Source organism: Nannobrachium achirus (assembly GCF_963921795.1).
Source record: "Nannobrachium achirus genome assembly, chromosome: 10".
NCBI classification, from domain to species: domain Eukaryota; kingdom Metazoa; phylum Chordata; class Actinopteri; order Myctophiformes; family Myctophidae; genus Nannobrachium; species Nannobrachium achirus.
The window spans coordinates 59,811,415-59,832,495 of record NC_137819.1 but is presented as its reverse complement, the minus strand read 5'-3'; the positions used below and the strand labels follow the sequence as shown (position 1 = coordinate 59,832,495).

At 44.9% G+C, this 21,081-nt stretch overlaps 1 protein-coding gene across 1 annotated transcript in view; it reads right to left on the bottom strand.

Moving 5' to 3' along the window:
• Window positions 1–21,081, bottom strand: part of LOC308293196 (RNA-binding motif, single-stranded-interacting protein 3-like) — a 527,253-nt gene that overhangs the window by 186,826 nt on the left and 319,346 nt on the right. The window contains exon 5 of the mRNA XM_080735633.1: window positions 9,186–9,343. Coding sequence (XP_080591759.1) covers window positions 9,186–9,343 — 158 coding nt within the window. The remainder of the gene's footprint in view (window positions 1–9,185; window positions 9,344–21,081) is intronic.

Here is a 21,081-nt window from a genome sequence, read left to right as displayed (position 1 = left end):
TAAATCGGAAAATAATCGTTTCTGAATTTGAATCGTTTGGATTTGAAAGAATCGTGAATCGTGACCCCAAGAATCGATTCTGAATCGAATCGTGGGATACCCAAAGATTCGCAGCCCTAATGAAGAGTGGTTGAAGAAGGGAGTGGTTATTCGGGAAACTGTAGAGAACGACGCAGGGAGAGAGGGAAGGAGGACGGGAGAGAAAAAACCAAGAGAGCTCATGGATTACGACGGAGAGCAGATGGCATGAGATACGAGGGTGAGAAATTAGTGGATATAGTGTTACAGCTGATATGAAGAGAGAGAGAGAGAGAGAGAGAGAGAGAGAGAGAGAGATGAAGACGGTATATCGTCGGCTGGAAACCTTGTATGTCCAAAACCGTTCGTTTTGTATTTATCATTTTAAAAACGATTTAAACTAGTGAAAACAGCCGATCTACAAGCACACAACGCCTCGCACCGAGGCGTTGTGTGCTTGTAGATTGTCTGTTTTCACTAATTTTGTGCGACGGCCTTGTGTGATGAAGCGGGGATTTACTTTGCGAAAAACATACAAATTTGAAACTTGGAGATACAAGGTTTCTGCCCGACAGTGACGATATGCTGGTGGAGAGAGGCGGACTCTTAGATGAGCTGATGAGTTGAACAGCAGGGGGGCCTCTGATCTGTTCTTTAATGTCATACAGTGCGCACGTGTGCGCATGTGTGCGCACACGCACACATGCAGTTTTAAGTTCATTGATCATCTTTTTTTTCTTCTTTCTAAATGGTCACACGCACGCACACGCACACGACACACACACACACACACACACACACACACACACACACACACACACACACACACACACACACGTCTATGTAGAATTGTTTGAAATACTGATCTGTGGGGGGTGCCCACTGGCCTACCGGTCAAGGCGCAATCCCACATATAGGCTCAGTGTCGCATGACAGCGTGTCGCCGGTTCGATTCCCAATCCCGACGACCTTTGCCGCGTGTCACTCCCCACCTCTCTCCCCATTTCCTGTCAGTCTTCTGCCCTATCAATAAAGGCATAAAAGCCCCAAAACTGCCGATCTACATGTATATCGGCTATTTCCACAATTTCTGCCTCTAGAGGTATTAAAAATTCCTTAAATTGTCACTTTAGAATTGTGCATGTACCCTCCATACACTTACTGTACATGTTATGTTGGTTGGTTTACTGTTGAGTGAGAAAACAATATTGCACATTAAGTTCATCATCTGGGGACCCAGGGGGTCCCGACCCACAGGTTGAGAAGCACTGCTATATCTCTCCTCCTACAGTATCTCTCTCATCTCCAGCATACAGTACAGTTCAACTATTTCATCTCGTCCTCTGGCATCCATCTTCCTCCCGGACTGTCTCTCCTCTTTTCTTTGACATCTCTCGTTTTTCTCCGTCTCTCATCTTTCCTCCCTGGCTCCCTCCCTTCCTCTCCGTTCTCTTTCCTCTATGTTTGCCCTCTATTTCCACACCTCTCTCTCTCTCTTTTCTATGTTTCTCCATTTCTATCTTATATATACATTCCTCTAAGAGCCGCATCCCACTTCCAAGCCCATTCACGCCCCCTTTACATCGACTTCAACTCATAGGTAGGTGCTAGAACGTAAGGAATACCGCCCATAACTCTATCATTGGCCCCCCGTTGCCATGGTGACCGCCGTCCATTGGCTCGTATTCCCAGCTATGGGACCGGCGGATCCAATTTCAACCGAGGGGGGCGTAGCCAGAACACACACACACACACACACACACACACACACACACACACACACACACACACACACACACACACACACACACACACACACACACACACACACACACACACACACACACACAGGACACACTAGGACTGATCACGTGGCACACGGAGTTCTTAACCGGAAGTGCGTCCGGCGGTCAAATATGTCCGACCGGAAACGTGCGCTGCGCCACAATAGTTCCGCCACAATAGTTCCGCCACAATAGTTCCGCCACAATAGTTCCGCCACAATAGTCCCCCCCCAAAAAAAGTTTTATTTTTTATTTTTATTTTTTTTTTAACTTTTTTTTTTTTTTTTTTTTTTACTTTTTTTTTTTCAACAAACTTTTTTTTTTTTGAAAAAAAAAGTTTTTTAGTAAAGAAGCGGGCGTGGACTAGATGTGAGCGGCCCGAAGGGCCGCGAACCTCTAGTGCTCTACAACTGGTGCAACAGAGGGACAAACTTCAGCCTTGTTCATTGGAACGTCAGCGCCCATTCAACCTTTTTTTTCTTCTTTTTTTACAACTCGGTGAGTGATGCACCTGGCTTTTACAAAAGATTGCGGTTGGAAATAATGGATGGATATTTTCTATCTAGAGACAGATTCAGATACCATGTGCAAGCACAGACAGTAGTCAACAGTGTTGTCACTGCTTGTACATATTGGTGCAAATACATCTGACACAACCTGTTCATTTTATTAGCTTCATCAGTTGCTTACATAATGGTGTACTATTATTAGCCCTGTGTTTTTACCGTAGTATAGTTTTTTTTTTCTTCAAAAAAAGTTATGTTTTGTACCCCCTTTTCTCCCCAATTTAGTGGTTATGCCAACTAATTCCTCCCATTTCTGTGTGTTGTTACTGCTGTGGTACCCTGGCTCACCTGCAAATTTGAGTTACAAATGTTTGCTTACATACATATATTCAAAGATTATCACACATTTTCACGACGTTTAAAAAAAATAGCAGATCCACAAGCTCGCAGCGCGGCACCTATTTTTCAATAGCTAAAGTATAAAATAATTAAGGCCCCTTCCACTTTGAGCCCTAGTAACTCAGTCCCACTTTCCCCCCCTTGTGACGCCCCTGCACTCAGCAACTGCAACCGTCCCATGCAGGAGCCATGGTAAACTACTGAGCGGACCCCACCAGACCTCACTTCCATATCAAGTATCAAGGAGGGCGACAGTAAGAGGCTGAATAGGCTTATCAAGAAAGCGGGTTCTGTCCTCGGGACCACCTTGGATACTGTGGAGGAGGTGGCCAACAACAGGATCAGGACTAAACTCCTGGCCATCATGGACAACTCCTCTAACCCCCTACATGACGCTGTGAGAGGGCAGGAAAGCTCCTTTAGCAACAGACTGTTACATCCAAGTTGCAAAAACGAACGATATAGGAGATCTTTTCTGCCCACAGCTATAAGACTGTACAACTCCTCGTCTGGGTGGCTTGACCAGGCCAGTTAGGAGGGGGGATGTGGGATACAAGTTTTTCAGATCTCTATTAGTAATGTTTTGGTTTGGTTTGTCAGTTATTTAGTAACATTTTAACTTGCTTAGATGCATTTCTTTTAGATATTTATTATCATCATGTGGTTTCATTGATGTCTTTATGAGCTGCTGTAACACTTGAATTTCCCCTCGGGGATCAATAAAGTACCTACCTACCTACCTATATGAAGCTATTGGTAAAATGTAAGATTCTAATTGAAATGTTAATGCATGCGTTTTCTTTGAGTGCAATTATTGGCCTATTGAAATGCCTTCATGAAGATGCAGATGAGGTAAATTTCTCAGTGTTAAATTAGAGTGCAGTTCAAAGTAAAATTACATTTGCTTTTGGTTGCTCTCTCTCTCTCTCTCTCTCTCTCTCTCTCTCTCTCTCTCTCCCTCTCCCTCTCTCTCTCCCTCCAGTGATAGTTCTTATGTTATGTGGGTCAGTTCTCCATGCCTCAATGTGCCAGAGTGAATTAACTGATCTCTTTTCACGCTGACTGTCCTTAAACCGCCCACATGGCTGCCACGCACGCACACACACGCACACGCACACACACGCACACGCACACACACACACGCACACACACACACACACGCACACGCACACACACACACACACAAACACACACAGACTGAAATGATGTGCAACAAGCATGCTCATATACACCCATAAATGCCCTTGTTAGTGCACACACACACACACACACACACACACACACACACACACACACACACACACACACACACACACACACACACACACACACACACACACACACACACACACACACACACACACACACACACACACACACACACACACACACACACACACACACAGAACCACACACTGGCACAGTTCCCCAGCCTATCATCATCATCACCACCACAGCGGGGGGGAGGGGAGGGGGGGGGGGGGGGGGGGACCAGATCTGATCTGTTTGTTTCACTCTGTTCCACATCTGACAGCAGCAACACACACCGTTTACATGTGAAAAGAGGAGCATTTTTGAGCAGCAGTAAACCGCTCCATAGAGTGGCTGTGCGTGTGTCTGTAGCCTTTTTCCTCAGCGTTTTGCCATAGTAAAATGTGTGTACGTAGCATCATGTTTGTATAGTGATGTCACATGTCGTATGTCTGTAGCCTTTTTCCTCAGCGTTTTGCCATAGCAAAACGTGTGTGTGTAGCATAGCCTGTACATGCTAGACTCAAATCCTAGTCTGAAGATGTTATGCAAGCACGACCACCGCTCACTTCACATTGGGTGTGATCTTTTTTTTTTACTGCTGACGGATTTGATTTGATTTTAGTTGTAGTTGTAGTTAAAGGAGTAGTTCACCCTAGGGGTGGCCGATATGGCGATGAATATCGTTTAGACTATATGTCTCCACGATATGCCTGTTCAGAGATATCGTATATATATTGTGATGCAATGAGGGAGCCTTGTTGAATTGTTAATACAGAGAGTCATTGCAGAATTCATTTACACCTGCAATTTGGTTTAAATCAGTAGTTCTCAAACATTAAAATGTCATGGTCTCCCCTTAACTCTGACAGTATACAAATGGGTACGGGTCCATTTGGTTTCATTTGTATACTGTCAGAGTTACATACTTGTATGGGTCAATTTAGACCTCCCAAAAGGAACCCAGAGAGTTGGTTGTTGTACTGTTAAGTAACCTAAAAAATAACCATAAAAACCAACATGAAAAAGAATCGTGATAATAACGTGTATTGTGATACAGCTTGAGAAGATATCCTGATATTGTATTTTTCCATATCGCCCACCCCTAGTTCAGCCCCAAGATTACTTTTGATTACAATAAATCTACCCCCATTGATTCCGGTTGGGGACCCAAATGCATTTGGGTCCCCATCCGGATCAATGAGGGTAAATTTACTATAATCAATTTTTTTGTCTTGTAAAAGAATATTATTGAAAAAAAGTCATTTGGGGGTGAACTACTCCTTTAAAGGGTAAGAGTACTATATCCACAAGTTTCCCCGGGAGTTTACTGGAGACTATCAGGACCAAACTTCCGGGTTTAACAGCAGACATACAAGCTCACGTCGCGTCGCAGATGCAACCCGTTGTGAGCTTGTAAATCGGCGGCGGAAGCTCGGTGCAGACGTCTGCGCAATGCACTATGGGGCGTTGGAAACTCGTGGATACTACACTACTGTATATCTGGTCTGGTCCTGTGTAACAACCCAACTTATACCCCCAGTCAGTCATCCAGTCATCCACGTATCTATGCAGCCATTCAGTCATCTATGCCAGTGGTTCTCAACCTGTGGGACCCCAGGGGGGGTCCCCAAATTATTTGGGGGGGGGGGTCCCCAGATGATTAACTAACCCTAACCCTAACCCATGTGCAACATTGTTTTCCTCACTCAACAGTTTAACAAACCAACATAAAGTTTAATTAAGTATATAGAGGGTACAGTATTAGCACATTTCTAAAGCGACAATTTAAGGACTTTTTAATACCTCTGAAATGACAAATGAAACGTTGACCAAATTGTCAAATATTAGAGGCAGAAATTGTGGAAATAGCCGATTGCGAGGCGACGTGAGCATGTAGATCGGCTATTTTCACAATAGAACCCTGTTATACAAAATGTAATGCCTCAACTTTAATGCTCATCAGGGAGGGGGGGTCCCCAGTTAAAATATTTGGGGGGCCGCGGCCTGAAAAGGTTGAGAACCACTGATCTATGCAGCCAGTCAGTCATCCAGTTATCTCTAGTCATCCAGTGTAGAGTGGGTGTGTTGTGTGCATGCTGTTGTTAATGGGATCAGGTGGTGCTGTCTGCAGTGATTAGTGCTGGCTGTGGAATAATGGCCTCTGATAACAGTAATGGATCGGCCCACAAACACTTAGCGCAGTTTACTCTGACTAATGTCCCTCACGGCTTTCCATACCCCCGTAGCCTCAGCAGCTGTCTGTACGATCTGTCTCACTGTCCCGTACTGTCTGCATGTCTGTCTGTCGGTCTGTCGCACTGTATTTGTTGCGACCGCAGTTTCTATGAAAACCGGAACATCTTGCCCACGTATCTGTCTGTATGTAGGTCCATGTAAATGTAAATCTATGTAAAAGTCCATATATGGGTATTCCCCAGAATCCCTTTTATGCCCATATATGAAGTACCCTGATGTCATCGATATATATATATTTCTGGCCAACAAGACATGGCCCATATCTGTATGGCTGGTTCAGATAGGGATCTCCATGTATGGGCATAAAAGGGATTGTATGTTGTTGTGATGTCATGGGAACCACTCAAACAGAATCCCTTTTATGCCCATATGGAGATCCCTGATGTCATCAATATTAAGTCCATATCTAACAGGACGTCATATGGGAATGCCCACATACTGTATGGAGAAAGACAGCCCATATCTGTGTGGCTAGTTTAGACAGGGATCTCCATTAATGGGCATAAAAGGGATGTACCACAATACAGTACATGGATCTCCATAATTATATGGGTACCAGGGGTCTCCATATATGGGTAAGTGGTCCGATATACATCACTGTCGAGAATTGGCGCCATGTCGCGCTGAAGTGTCTCACTGTCCTATTATATGCATGTCTGTCTGTCTCAGTGTCCCACTGTCCTATTGTCTGTCTCAATATCTGTCGTGTCCATGTCCTACTGTGTCTGCTTCACTATCTGTCTGTTTCTCTTTTCCTGTCATCGGTACGTACAGTAAAGACGCACGCACGCACGCACGCACGCACGCACGCACGCACGCACCGTGACGCACGCACGCACGCACCGTGACGCACGCACGCACACTTCAATATTCATTTGTTCCATCATAACATTGTCTTTCTCCACTCTCTGCGTCCATCTTTCCACCTCCTGTCTCATTGACTCATTTCCCCATATTCTCTCTCTTTCACTCTCTCTTTCACTCTCTCTCTCTCTCTCTCTCTCATAACTTCTATGATTAGCTTAGTTCTCTTCTCTGTGTATTGTTTCACACTGCTGCCTCTCACTCCCCTGCCATCTATCCATCTCTCTCCCCCTCTCTCTCTCTCTCTCTCTCTCTCTCTCTCTCTCTCCCTCTCCCTCTCCCTCTCTCTCTCTCTCTGTCGTTTATTTCCTCTTGTCTAGAACTCCATCATGTCTCTCTGCTGAACAGGTGGTCTGCAGCAGGCTGGTAGCTGTGCTCTGCTTGCTGTGTGTGTGTGTGTGTGTGTGTGTGTGTGTGTGTGTGTGTGTGTGTGTGTGTGTGTGTGTGTGTGTGTGTGTGTGTGTGTGTGTGTGCGTGTGTGTGTGTGTGTGTGTGTGTGTGCGCGTGTGTGTGCGTGTGTGTGCGTGCGCGCGTGCGTGCTGAGAGCCCGGTGGCTGTGTTAAGAGGACAAGGACATGGGACTTTGTGACTTTGGTGGTTTAAATAACTAAAGGGAAAAGCTTGCCCATGTGGAAAAGAAAAACACAATACGAGAGTGAGGGGAGTGTATGTGTGCACGTGCGCGTGCATGCATGTTTAGGTAAATAGAGCGTTCCCGTACTATGTGCAGGTACATGGTGTCACATTTATGTTGCGTGTGTGTGTGTGTGTGTGTGTGTGTGTGTGTGTGTGTGCGCTCGTGCGTGTGTTTGTGGACAAACGGTATTCGCCAGCAATTGTGTGTTTGTTTGGAGAGGCTGATGGGTTCACATGGAGCCTGATAAGCTGTCACTCACTCGCGTTCTAAATTGACTTTCAAACACTTGAAGGTCACACACTGACTGCCACCTATGGTAAGATTGATGTAGCACACCACAGTAAAATAATCTGTTTAACTCATTTCGTGCTCCAGACATGAACAGGTTAAAATGTACAGGCTGCCTCTCGCAGGCTCCGTCCGCGGCCAGTCTCTTATTTTGAAGGCCGGAAGTCGATTGCGCAAACAATTCCTTCTTGACGTCATTTACTAAGTGATCATCGTCCCATGTGGGTGCAGTAATGGCGGATCGTTGCCTTTCAGCTTGTGCTATTTTAGCGAGAATCCAATGCCATCCTTGGCTTCAAAAGTGTTTTTTGGAGAAAATGGACATCAAAGATGAGATAGACCGTCGGCTTCCATGTTAAGGAATCACTATTGTGTGCACGTGGATGCGCGATGATGATGAATCGACGAGTCCATCCGTGCCAGGACTTTCCAACGGACAGTACGGTAAGCTTGCCAGCTTTACTGTACAGTATATTTCGCAAGTATTCTCGGGATCGGCACTCTAAATACTCGAGTATTTTTCACGAGTATTCTCGGGATCGGCTACAAATGGGTTAACTGAGCCATCGTGGTGGTTCATTAGTGCACGGTGCACACTTGTACTAAGCGATATGTCACTGGAGTATCATTTTTGAAACCCATTTTGTTCACCCGATGTCAACTATCTAATGTAATGCTGGGCCCTGCACTCCCTCTGACCTCATGCTTCCTTCAGTGCATGAAGAGTCCAAGCCGCTTCTTTTCACCTGACAGTGGGGAGATTCCCTGCATGGCTGGACGTAGCGTGTGGAAGGATATAACAACCAGTTCCTTTTCCCTCCATCTGGCCAGGGGGAGGCAGTATAGAGACCGGGATTACTGCATGTTTTTAGTGAGGGTACCTACCTACCCTAGGAGACACAGGGAGAACATGCAAACTCCACAAAGAAAGGCCCTTCCGCCAACTCCACCTGGGGTGTGGGCACTGATGACGCGGAGGAGAAAACACACCCCCAGCACCCACAGCGTCCCCTGGCAGGAATCGAACCCAGGACCTTCTAGCTGTGAGGTGGCAGCTCTACCTTCTGCGCCACTGTGCCCTCTTGTCTGACATGTATTCTTCAGCTCTCAAATACTGTATGGGATATTTATGGCTTTACTGTAATCAATTCCTTTCATAATCAATCACTGGTGTTTTACCTGGCGAAGCCGACCCCTCTGCTGACTCCGTTGGCGTCTCTCAGTATCCGTGTGGAGATCACGTGACCAAAGGGTTTCAGCATGTTTTCCAGCTCCTGCTCGTCCATGGAGCACGGCAGGTTGGAGATGTAGAGGTTAGTGGGGTCCTGCTCCTGTTGCTGGGGAGAGAGAGAGAGAGAGAGAGAGAGAGAGAGAGAGAGAGAGAGAGGGAGAGGGAGAGGGAGAGAGAGAGAGAGAGAGCAGGATGAAGGGAGGGAGAGAAGCAGAAAGAACACAGGTCATTAAAACCGAGAAAGCATCCGTGTCGTTTTAGATTTTTGCGTTGGTTTTTCAAAAATAGCAGTCCAGACGCATAGGCCTTGTAGTGAAGGATTGATTCAGGCTATGAAGCCAACTAGATGGGGTGTCAGTCACAACACGGGAGTCATAATGTCTTTTGAGGTTTTTACTAATACATGCACAGGCACAATTACAGGTGGGTGTGTGGTTCTACAGGGAATAACATACCGGTACAAACAATTAGTATTCAGCCATCTTCCCCATTAACAGTAACACATCGGCCATTTATAATAAACATGTCAACTGTAGTGGAATATATTCAAAAAACCTAAATAAACATCATAAACATAAATCATTACTCACTTGTGGTCACTCACTGAGATCCAAACATGAACTGACTGAGCTCTGAACAAATTACACAACACCTGTGCTGACATCTATCAATTAAACACACCTGGTGCTAGTTGGTGAGTGACTAATGATGAGGTCACTTTGACTTTGCATCACTACTTGAGCCTTTTGCACAGGCCTACCACATAGGCTCTGATGCTGACAGCGTGTTGCGGGTTCAAGTCCCGATCGTGATGACCTGAATGTCACTCCTCGTCTCTCTCACCTGTCTGTCTTCTCTGTATACTATCAATAAAGGCAGAAAAGCCCCCCTCGCCCCAAAAAGAAGCAGATAGCAGATGTACAAGCTCACAGCGCAGCACGAAAGTGAGCTTGTGCATTTGCCATTTTTAAACATAATATCGTGTAAGTGTCGGGCAGAAACCTTGTATCTCCAAGTTTCAAATTTGTATGATTTTTCACAAAGCAAAGCCCTGCTTCATCATACAAGGCCGTCGCACAAAGGTAGTGAAAACAGCAGATCTACAAGCACACAACGCCTCGCACCGCGAGGCGTTGTGTGCTTGTAGATCGGCTATTTTCACTATTTTAAATCAGTTTTAAAATGATAAACACAAAACAAACGGTTTTGGACTAACGAGCAAGGTTTCCACCCGACAACGACAATTTTTTTTAATCGCTAAAAGGGTGAGAACTACTGATTCAGAGGGCATTTGCGTAATCTTAATGGATAGGAGGAGGGTGAGGGTGAGGGGAGGAGGAAAGGAGAGAGCGGTGTGTGAGTAATAATACATATGTATTGTATGCTGCACTGGCATATGAATCATACTGCGTGCTGAGAGCCCACATGCACTACAAACACATTGTTAGCACAATGTGGACGAACTCCATGTGACGTTTGGCCTCGACCCCCCAGTGCTCCCAGCCACTCACACAAGATGGATTGCTCACGAGTTCAGCGCGTGTGTGTGTGCGTGCGTGCGTGCGTGCGTGTGTGTGTGTGTGTGTAGGTGTGCGCGCGCGCATGTGTGCGTGCGTGCATGTGTGTGTGTGTGTGACCTGTGGGTATGTGTGTAGGCCACACACACTCGCAATGCGACGTGTTGTGAGCTTGCAGATCGGCTATTTCCGCCGTCAAGTATAACGTTTTCAAATATGTCAGTCATTTCTTTGTATATAGGCTATTTAGGTTATGTGTCTGTCATATCTGTCATGTGCAACTTCAATGTCTAAAAGCCAAACGGAAATGCAATTGTCAACGACAAAAACACAATTAAATCGTTAATCGCAATTATTTGAGGGACAATTAATCGTCATGTAAAATGTCATAATCGTGACAGCCCTATGTGTGTGTGTGTGTGAGAGAGAGAGAGAGGGAGAGAAAGAGAGAGAGAGAGCGAGCGGTACATGCTACAGGTTTGCGTGAGCTTTGGCGTAATTATGTGTTCATGTCTGTACTCACTTGTATGCACGCCAAACACGTGTGTGCGCTGCGTGTTGACATGATTGTATGTTCTCTGTGTTTCTCAACCACCCAGAGAGTATAAATGTTGAGCGCGCTAACATTTATGGCATGTTTGTGTGTGCTTACTTACTGTGTGTGTGTGTGTGTGTGCGTGCGTGCGTGCGTGCGTGCGTGCGTGCGTGCGTGTGTGTGTGTGTCCAGCAGCTGTTAGCTAGCTCAGTGTAGCAGAACAACTGGTACAGTATAGTGTGCTGAGCTGAACTAAACAGACACACACAGTGAGCCAACTTCACTTGCCAGCGGTGTTCAATAGCCCTGATTTATGCCAAAAAATCTAAAACCTCAAAATTGAGTTAAAAGGTTTTGGCCAGACAGAGACATGAAAAAAAAATGTTTTACACGACTTGGTCCGTGACCCACAAATGGGTCCTGACCCACTGTTTGGGAAACAGTGCTATATATCACTTTGTGTCTGTCTAGGCGAGACTAGCAAACCTCTGACGGGACAGTGATGCTGAATCTGATAGACGACTAACGTCACAGGCTGGCCAGGTGAATTCTGAGCGCCACATCATTGCCACGCCCACGGATTCACACGATTACATTTTTATGACACCACCGGCACCGCACACAAAAACAGAATGTATCTTTTTTGTTGGCATAATAAGAAGCTTGAATGAGAATTCTTGCCCAGGGTTACATGAAAAGGATTTAGTTACAGTTTAATGTTTGGTTCTATCCACAGGCAACACCAGCCCTCTGTAGACTAGACAGACACAGGACGCACACTGGAGAAGGAAGGAAGTGACTCCACCAACATCACAGCAGCCTCCTCTCTCTCTCTCTATGTCTGTCTCATGTCTTTCAGAGGAAAGAGACTGGTTCCTCCCTTGATTAATTAGCAATCTTATCCGACAGGACCAGTTTGATCCGATTAAAGCCCAGGGGAGAGGAAGAGAGAGAGAGAGAGAGAGAGAGAGAGAGAGAGAGAGAGAGAGAGAGGGAGGGAGCTAAACAGGAAGAGAGCATCTCTCCCTCCTTTAAAACCAAGAGCTCAATTAGTGGATTTGCAGTTCAACAACAACAACCACAACAACAACAACTCATTCTGAGGAGAGGTTTTCACACGGATATCTACGATGGCCTTATTCCAGTAAGTTCACGGAACTTTCAATCTGCAATACAAAGCACAGTATACCTTCTTTAACTCATACCCTGCCAAAAAATATGTTTCTATGATAAAAACGTCTTTAAAACGTCTTTTTCACTATGGACCTCCCTGCCAGACGTCTTCTGAACGTCTTTTTTTTTAAAATAATAAAAAAAAAAAAAAAAATTTTTGAAAACATTTTTTTTGAAAAAAAAAATGTTGGACCTCCAACAGTGTACTAGGCATGATCGCGATCGCGAAATTGCATGTTTAACCCCCATACCAACCCCATCTTTCAAACATGGCAGCCATGTTTGTTTACATTTGAAGAAAACATAAGGGCTCCTTTCTCCTGAATGCCTGAACGGATTTCCAAGCGGATTTTTTTGTTTGAAAGCTGTGAAAAGCATGCACATGCATAGTGCATGATCTGTGCACGAATGTGTGCACCAGCGTGCACACTATTTTTTTAACCCTTTGTTGGCGAACCGGCAATATAAGAGGTCATCCCACTTTAAATATGGCACCGACTGAGTTAAAGGAGTAGTTCACCCTCAAAATGAATTTTGTTGTATTTCGACAAAAGAATTGCATCTCTCCCCATCCGGGTCCCCATCCGGAATAAATGGCATCAGTGCCCTGACTTGTTCTAACCAAATTTAGCCAAACATCTCCCTTCCTTTCTGCCCTGAGAGACACGCCTGTTCACCATCCTCCCTCGTTACACACAAGAAAAAGGAAATGCCACCGCCTATGATGATGATTGGCTTCCTGAAATCCTTTTTTTCCCTTTGAAATCCTTTTTTTTCCCGTCCCATTTTGAATTGAGAGTGGCCAATTGACCCTTTGTCATATCCCGCCCGTGGTTGCTGTGACTTGGTTGTACAAAAATACTTTCTCTCCATCCACTACCATTGAAATAATGTGTTTTTCTTTTGCTTTGTATTGATATTCTGTGTATTTCAGTCAAAATGAATGTCTCAGGTGCAGTATATACCCAGTAAACATTTTGAGGTATGTTAGACGTCTAATATACGTCTAAACTTATACTAGACGTCTAAGTTTATACGTATAAAAATGGTCTACCAGAGGTATAGATATGCAAGTTTTTTAGACGTCTAAACTTAGACTAGACGTCTAATATACGTCTAATAGACGTCTAATATACGTCTAATAGACGTCTAAGTTTATACCTGGGTCTAAATTTAGACTTCTAATAGACGTCCGGCCGTTAAGGTCTAAATATAGACGTCTATTAGACGTCTAAATTTAGACCCAGGTATAAACTTAGACGTATATTAGACGTCTAGTCTAAGTTTAGACGTCTAAAAAACTTGCATATCTATACCTCTGGTAGACCATTTTTTATACGTATAAACTTAGACTTCTAGTTCAAATTGTTTAGTGGGTAGAGACTGGACATGTTTTTACATGTTTTTAACCCTAACCCTTCTCCAAAAATGATGTTTTAGCAAATTCAACATAAAAAAGGCGGAACCAGGGTTAGGGTTAGTAACCCAAGTGGGCTTGTAGATCTGCTATTTTTCAATAACTAAAGTATAAAATAATTAAGGCCTCTCCCACCTTGGGCCCTGGTAACTCAGTCCCACTCCCCCCCTCCTTGTGACGCCCCTGAGTGGACAAGACATGTACTTTAACCCTGAACACCGAGTCTCCCCTACAAATCCCAACAATCCTCCATGTTTCTCTCACTATACACAGGTTGGGTAATGGTTTCTTGAGAATAGACAGGAAGTTCCAACACACTGTTTCTGATTCTCTCCAAGTGAATTGTATTCACTGCAACATTTCCACCGAAATGGTACATCATGTACCTGACGAAGGCCGTTTTGGCTATAAAATGCACTTCGGGAGCATTTCAGATGAAACGTTGTACTGAATAGAATTCACTCTGGGAGAGTCAAAAACAGTGTGAGAATATTGTTTGTCTTCTTTTTTTTTTGCCCTGCACCTGTAAAAAATTTAATTTGGATATGCATGGATTCTCATTGTACTGGATGAAATTCACTCTGGGAGAGTATAAAAACAGTGTGCGGATATCTTTTGTCTTAAGTATTTCTTTTTTCCCCTGCACCGGTAAAACTTTAATATACATATTGTTATTGTCGGGTGGAAACCCTGTATGTCCAAAACCGTTCCTTTTGTATTTAACATTTTAAAAATGATTTAAAATAGTGAAAATAGCACTGTGTGCTTGTAGATATACAATTTTCACTAGTTTTGTGCGACAGTCTTGTACGATGAAGCAAGGCTTTACTTCACGAAAGAAAGTACACTTTTGAAACTTGGAGATACGAGATTTCTGTCCGACAGTGACGATATGCATGTATTCTCATTGTACTGAATAAGGAGTGAATTCAAAAACAGTGTGTAGATAATAGATATCCTTTGTCTCGAGTATTCCTTTTTTCCCCTGCACCTGTAAAGTTTTAACTTGGATATGCGTGCACTCTCTTGAACTGCATGGGTAATGTTTTTCTACCAGCACTGGGACAAAGTGTGGATTAAGGACGTGGGTAGCCAGACTAGAACAGAACTCTGTCCCACATATGCCCTCAAAGATGTGAAACATACCTATTTTCGTAGAATGTTATGGCATGCCCAGAATTCCAGTAGGAGCGAGATCATTTAGCGACCTCCAACCTGGTCGCAACCTGGTCGGTAGTTTTCACCGACCGGTCGCTAAATCTACCGACCGGGTCGCTAAATCTACCAACCGGGTCGCTAAATCTACCAAACAGGCAGCAAAATCACCGACCTGGCCCGGTCGGTGGATTTAGCGACCCGGTCGGTAGATTTAGCGACCCGGTCGGTGATTTAGTGACCCGGTCGGTAGATTTAGCGTTAGTGACCCGGTCTGTGATTTAGGGTTAGGCTTAGGGCGTTAGGGTGAGGGTTAGGGTTAGGGTTTGGGTTTGGGTAAGGGTTAGCAGCCCGGTCGGTGGATAAGCGACCCGGTCGGTCGATTTAGCGACCCGGTCGGTCGATTTAGCGACCCGGTCGGTGATTTAGAGACCCGGTCGGTAGATTTTGCGACCCGGTCGCTGAAAACTACCGACCAGGTTGCAACCCGGTTGGAGGTTGCTAAATGATCTTGCCCTCTCTCGGCCTCTCTCGGTTTTCAAGCAGATAATGCTATTTTTTATAAAGTTTTACTAGGTGGTTAATATGAGGTTGTGACTGTGCTATTACAGAAGTGTTGCACGGCGACAATAGCTCATCTCCAAAGTTCATAATGCTTGTTGATCGACTATTTTCCGCATAACATTAACCACATAAACCTCGACACTGCTGTGCTGTACTATAGCACAGTCACAACCTCATATTAACCACTTAAGCACTAGTAAAACCTTATCAAAAATAGCATTATCTACAATTCTCAACAACGTTTGAAAACCTTTGACCATTATCGTCTGTATGTTGAAAGAGGCTAAACTAAAACATGGAAAACTAACCAGACTGAATAACTGCTGATATTTGAGTTCTTCAGGTGTACATACAGTATCGTCACTGTCGGGCAGAAACCTCGTATCTCCACGTTTCAAACGTGTAAGTTTTTTCGCAAAACAAAGCCCTGCTTCATCAGACAAGGCTGTCACACAAAAGTAGTGAAAACAGCCGATCTACAAGCACACAACGCCTCGCGGCGCGAGGCATTGTGTGCTTGTAGATCGTCTGTTTTCACTAGTTTAGTTCATTTTTTAAAATGATAAAAACGAACGGTTTTGGACATACAAGGTTTCCACCCGACAACGACGATATACTGTATATTAAAACATGTTCCTGCCAATGGAAGCAAAGAGAACGTCTAAAACAAGGCTACGCTGTGTACTGTACATCCTGTCTGACAGTTAAGAGACATCGAATTTATGGGGCAATTTCTGTAAAAGCGCGCCGAGCAGTAAAATATGCTGATTTAAGGTTAATGCTGGGGATAATTCGCTGTAATGTGTTGTAAAAGAGTTTACAGGGAGGCTGCAGCACACAGTTTTGGCAGCGAATGAGCCTTATTTGATTGAACAAGCAGGAATGCAAAGCCGTGGTGTCGAGTGCAGTTCAGTTCCCAACAGCTTTTTGATGTTTAAACGTTTCGGGTTTATTTAAAGGGACTTTTCACAGGCTGTCATACGGACTTCATATTCCAGCCGTGACTCACTCGCAGAGTCACCGAGAGGACAGCGGTTTGTGTGTGTGTGTGTGTGTGTGTGTGTGTGTGTGTGTGTGTGTGTGTGTGTGTGTGTGTGTGTGCGTGTGCGTGCGTGCATATGTGTGTGTCTAGAGAGAGAGAGAGGGGAAGAGAGACAAAGAGAAGTGACAGGACAGATTATGACACATAAAAATGAAGGACTACAGCTAACAGACGTCTGTCAAGCTGGGGATCATAGCTACAAAATTATATATTGGTTGTGGAGATTGACCCAATAGTTTTGAAGATATGGCTTATAGAATGATGCCATGCTGAAATACTACTTTTGAGATATTCAAGTTCTAAATAAATGTCTAACCTGCAAATGACCTGACGATCTCTCAGATTAATAAAAAAAAAAGTCTTATTTACATGCAGAGTTAAGCTCTGGCGTTTAAGTGAAATGTAGCCTAGATATTTTGAGATGCATTTGTGGCTTTTTTCATTTTAGAAAAAAAATAAAAAAAAATCATATTAGCAGTAGTGAAAAACCCTGCCTTCCGAAATGACTGCCCCTCAGTCACGCTGAGTCACAATGGACGCAATGCGTACATCAGCATGTGTGTGTGTGTGTGATTATTGGATCGTCGTCTCAATAACAAGCAGGTGGTCAGACTGGTCACACAAGTCAAGACGACCTTCTTATTATTGTACCACTTCGTTGCCTTAAATGCTTCATTTGAAAATCAAATAAACAAAGTAAAAAAAAGTCAAGACGACCTGCCTTACCTTATCAAAAATGGCTAAAGCGGCTCAAAAAAGAAAAGTCGATGCCGAATGACGGGTTTTCAACAAAAATTGGACCGCTAAGTATTTATTTACTGAAATCGGAGGTAAAGCCGTGTGTTTAGTTTGCGGGGTGCACATCTCGCGGGGAGCAGCACTGCCTTTTGGCCCGGCCCCCCACAATATTTTCTGTCGCCCCAAGGAAAAAATAATTGCCCGCCCCTGGGCTTGAGGATACTTTGAACTGCCCTCTGCCCCTCTCCTTCACTTGCCTGCTTCCCTCTTACCACCTATTCACTCCTCTATTGTAGCCCCCTTTGTTGTTTTGTACTGCTCCACTCTCTTCCTCTCTTCGCAGTACTTCCATCCATCCACTCTCTCACCTCCCCTCCCCTCCCCTCTTCTCCCTGCCTGCCTTCCAGCCTGCTTAGAAGATTAAAGCAGGGTGTGTAATTGGCTCTACAGGGCCTCTGAACGCCACTCTGAAGTATGGTGTGTGCGTGTGTGCGTGCAGTCCGTGTGTTCAGGTACACCAGCGTTGGCTGGAACTAGCCCCAGGGGGGGTGTCACAAGGGGGGTGGGGGGGGGGGGGGGGGGGGGGAGTGGGACTGAGTTACCAGGGGCCCAAGGTGGAGGGGCCTCAATTATGTTATACTTTAGCTATTGAAAAATAGCAGATCGGTGCTGCACTGTGAGCTTGTATATCTGCCATTTTTCAACAGTTAAAGCACAAAAATGTGAGTGAACCCTTTGCACCCAGGGCACGGAATTTGGTGCGACACCCCTGCACAGCTACAGAAAGCCTGGCGGGGATCAATTACCGCTCCAACTGCCACGGCCTACTCTGTTACCAGCCCCTTATTTGTTACCTGCCATTCTCATCTGTCTACTCTGTTTCTAGGCAGCTACTAAACGGACTGATGATGACTGAGTGGCAGCACCTGTGAGAAGGTCTATGGCGCCCGGGAGGCTCTCCATCCTGGCACACCTAGGCCTAATTTATATGGCGTCTGCCGTCCGGAAACCAAAAATAGACCATCTACAGTGGGTCGGGACCCCCAGGGCCGGGGGTCCCCAAATTATTTTGAGGGGGTCCCCAGATGATTAACGTAATGTGCAACATTGTTTTCTGACTCAGCAGTAAACAAACCAGCATAAGGTTTAAGAGTATATAGAGGGTATCTGCACATTTCTAAAAGTGACACTTTAAGGACTTTTTAATACCTCTAAAATGGTGGCCAAATTGTCAAATATTAGAGGCGGAAACTGTGAATATAGCAGATCTACATGTTCACAATGCCTCGCAAAGCAAGGCGTTGTGAACAAGTAGATCTGCTATTTTCACAAAAAAAGTGTGTTATACAAAATGTAACTCTTAGTGCTCGTAGGGTGGCGGCTGGCGGGGTCCCCAGTTAAAATATGGTCATTTTGGGGTCGCGGCCTGAAAAGGCTGAGAACCACTGGTCTACAAGCTCACATGTGACGCATTGTGAGCTTGTAGATCGGGTATTTTTGGCGCCCAACTCCATCATACAACGGAGCATACATTATAAGGATCAAGCTCGACCCCTTTGTTTGAATAGAATGGAATTGAAAGGGACGTATGAGTACGGCATGTTCAGAATACAACCATTAACTGCACACACTGCACATCTACTACCAATCAACTGCAGCATGCTTCGCAAACAAACGCAGTATGGACTGATGCTGCAGCGTGTGCAAAACTGCAGTGATAACCTCACAAGCCTATAGGTTTGTGCCTGTGCAGCTTGTCCTATAGAAGTAAGGCTCTCGCTACAGCAAGCGTCTTCAACAGGGGGTCCGGGACCCCTAGGGGGTCCTCAGAGTTACTACAGGGGGTCCTCCAAATCTTTGAGTGATAGAACAAAGTTTTTTTCTCCTTTTTTATATTAACCACTTGAATCCTAGTGTCCATATTCAGAGAACTTTAGCCAGAAAAATAGCAGATCTATTTTTGGCAAAGAGCTTTGTAGAGGGGAAAAAGAGCAGACTAAGTACAGAGTGAAAGTATTGACGGTTCAAGTGGTTAAATATCTGAAAACACAAATTGACATGAATCTCAAAATACACTGATGATTGTGCTGTCAAACAATGAAACTATATGGAATCTCTGAACAGGTTGTGGGGGTCCCTGCTTCATCTCTCTCTCAGCTAAGGGGTCCTTGGCCTTGAAAACGTTGAAGACCCCTGGGCTAACAGTATAACTCTGTTCATTTCTGCAGGAACACGGGCAGCGAGTGCATACGCGCCACCACCACCGGCCCCCGAGGTTGGTCTCGCCAGACAGAACTGACCGTTTGACTTTACCTAAAGGTTTCTGTTTCACGAGAGAAGGGTTTGGTATAAGGGAACAGACAGCTGCTCCAAATTTCAAAGATTGGCTGGGTTCAGTGGAGCTCAGTGCCTGCCTGGCAGGGGCGTCACAAGGGGTAGGAAAGTGGGACTGAGTTACTGGGCCCAAGGTGGAGGGGCCCTATAGTAACTTTAGCTATTGAAAAATAGCAGATATACAAGCACCGAGTGCCGCGCTGCGAGCTTGTAGATCTGCTATTTTTCGAAAAGTCGTGAAAATGTGTGCAAATCTTTGAATATGTATTTTTTAAGCGGACATTTGTAACTAAAATTTTGCTTCCGGGGAGGGTCCCTGGAACTAAATATTTTAAGATGGGGGGTCCGTGGCCAAATTCATATCATTTTTTTGGGGGGGTCCTTCACATGAAAAGGTTTGAGCATCACTGACATGGAAACATGGGTTTCTTGCACACTTTTTTCACAATTTTTCAAAAATAGCAGATCTACAAGCTCGCAGCGCGGCACTCGGTGCCGCGCTGTGAGCTTGTATATCTGCTATTTTTCAATAGTTTAAACATTCATGGGGGGCCCGCAGTGAATCCTTGTACCCAGGGCCCAGAATTTGGTGTGACGCCCCTGTGTCTGTCCGCTGGGAAATAGGCTGCAGGTTATAGCACAAGTTGTTGCTGTTGCGTTGTTGTTGTTGTTGTGCTGCAGTCTAGGGCCCAGAGGGGCTTCAGACAGAGGGAAGTGGCTGTGGTGTTATCTACCGTCGCTCTCAAGGTGGAAACCTCCAGATACTTCACTTTTCAGGAAATGGAAAGAAGAACATATTATCGTCGTTGTCGGGTGGAAACCTTGTATGTCCAAAACCGTTTGTTTTTGTCATTTAAAAAAAATGAACCAAACTAGTGAAAACAGCCGATCTACAAGCACACAACGCCTCGCACCGCGAGGCGTTAATATATGGCGTAATACCATTGTTTCCTGTTGAGATTGTCACATTTCCTGAAGAAACCTGCCAAGATCACACATGTCACACAGGTCTTTTTTAGTTTTGTTTTACTCTAAAAAAAAGCAGTGCATTTGAAACTACATTGTAGTGGGGTGATCACTGCTTGCCTCCTGTGAATTGTTTTATTTTGTATTTTTGTTTATTTTCTTTTTATCCACCTGTTTTTACTGGAGAGTTTACTGGAGATTATTTGGACCACACTTCCGGTTTAACAGCAGACATACAAGCTCACGTCGCGTCGCAGATGCAGCCCGTTGTGAGAAAGTAAATCACACTCGGCTGCGCCACCGGAAGCTCGGCACAGCGTCTGCGCGATGCACTATGGGGCGTTGGAAACCCGTGGATATCGTTGCTGAGTGAGGTCAGCAGACAAAGTGACGTGAGTGAGAG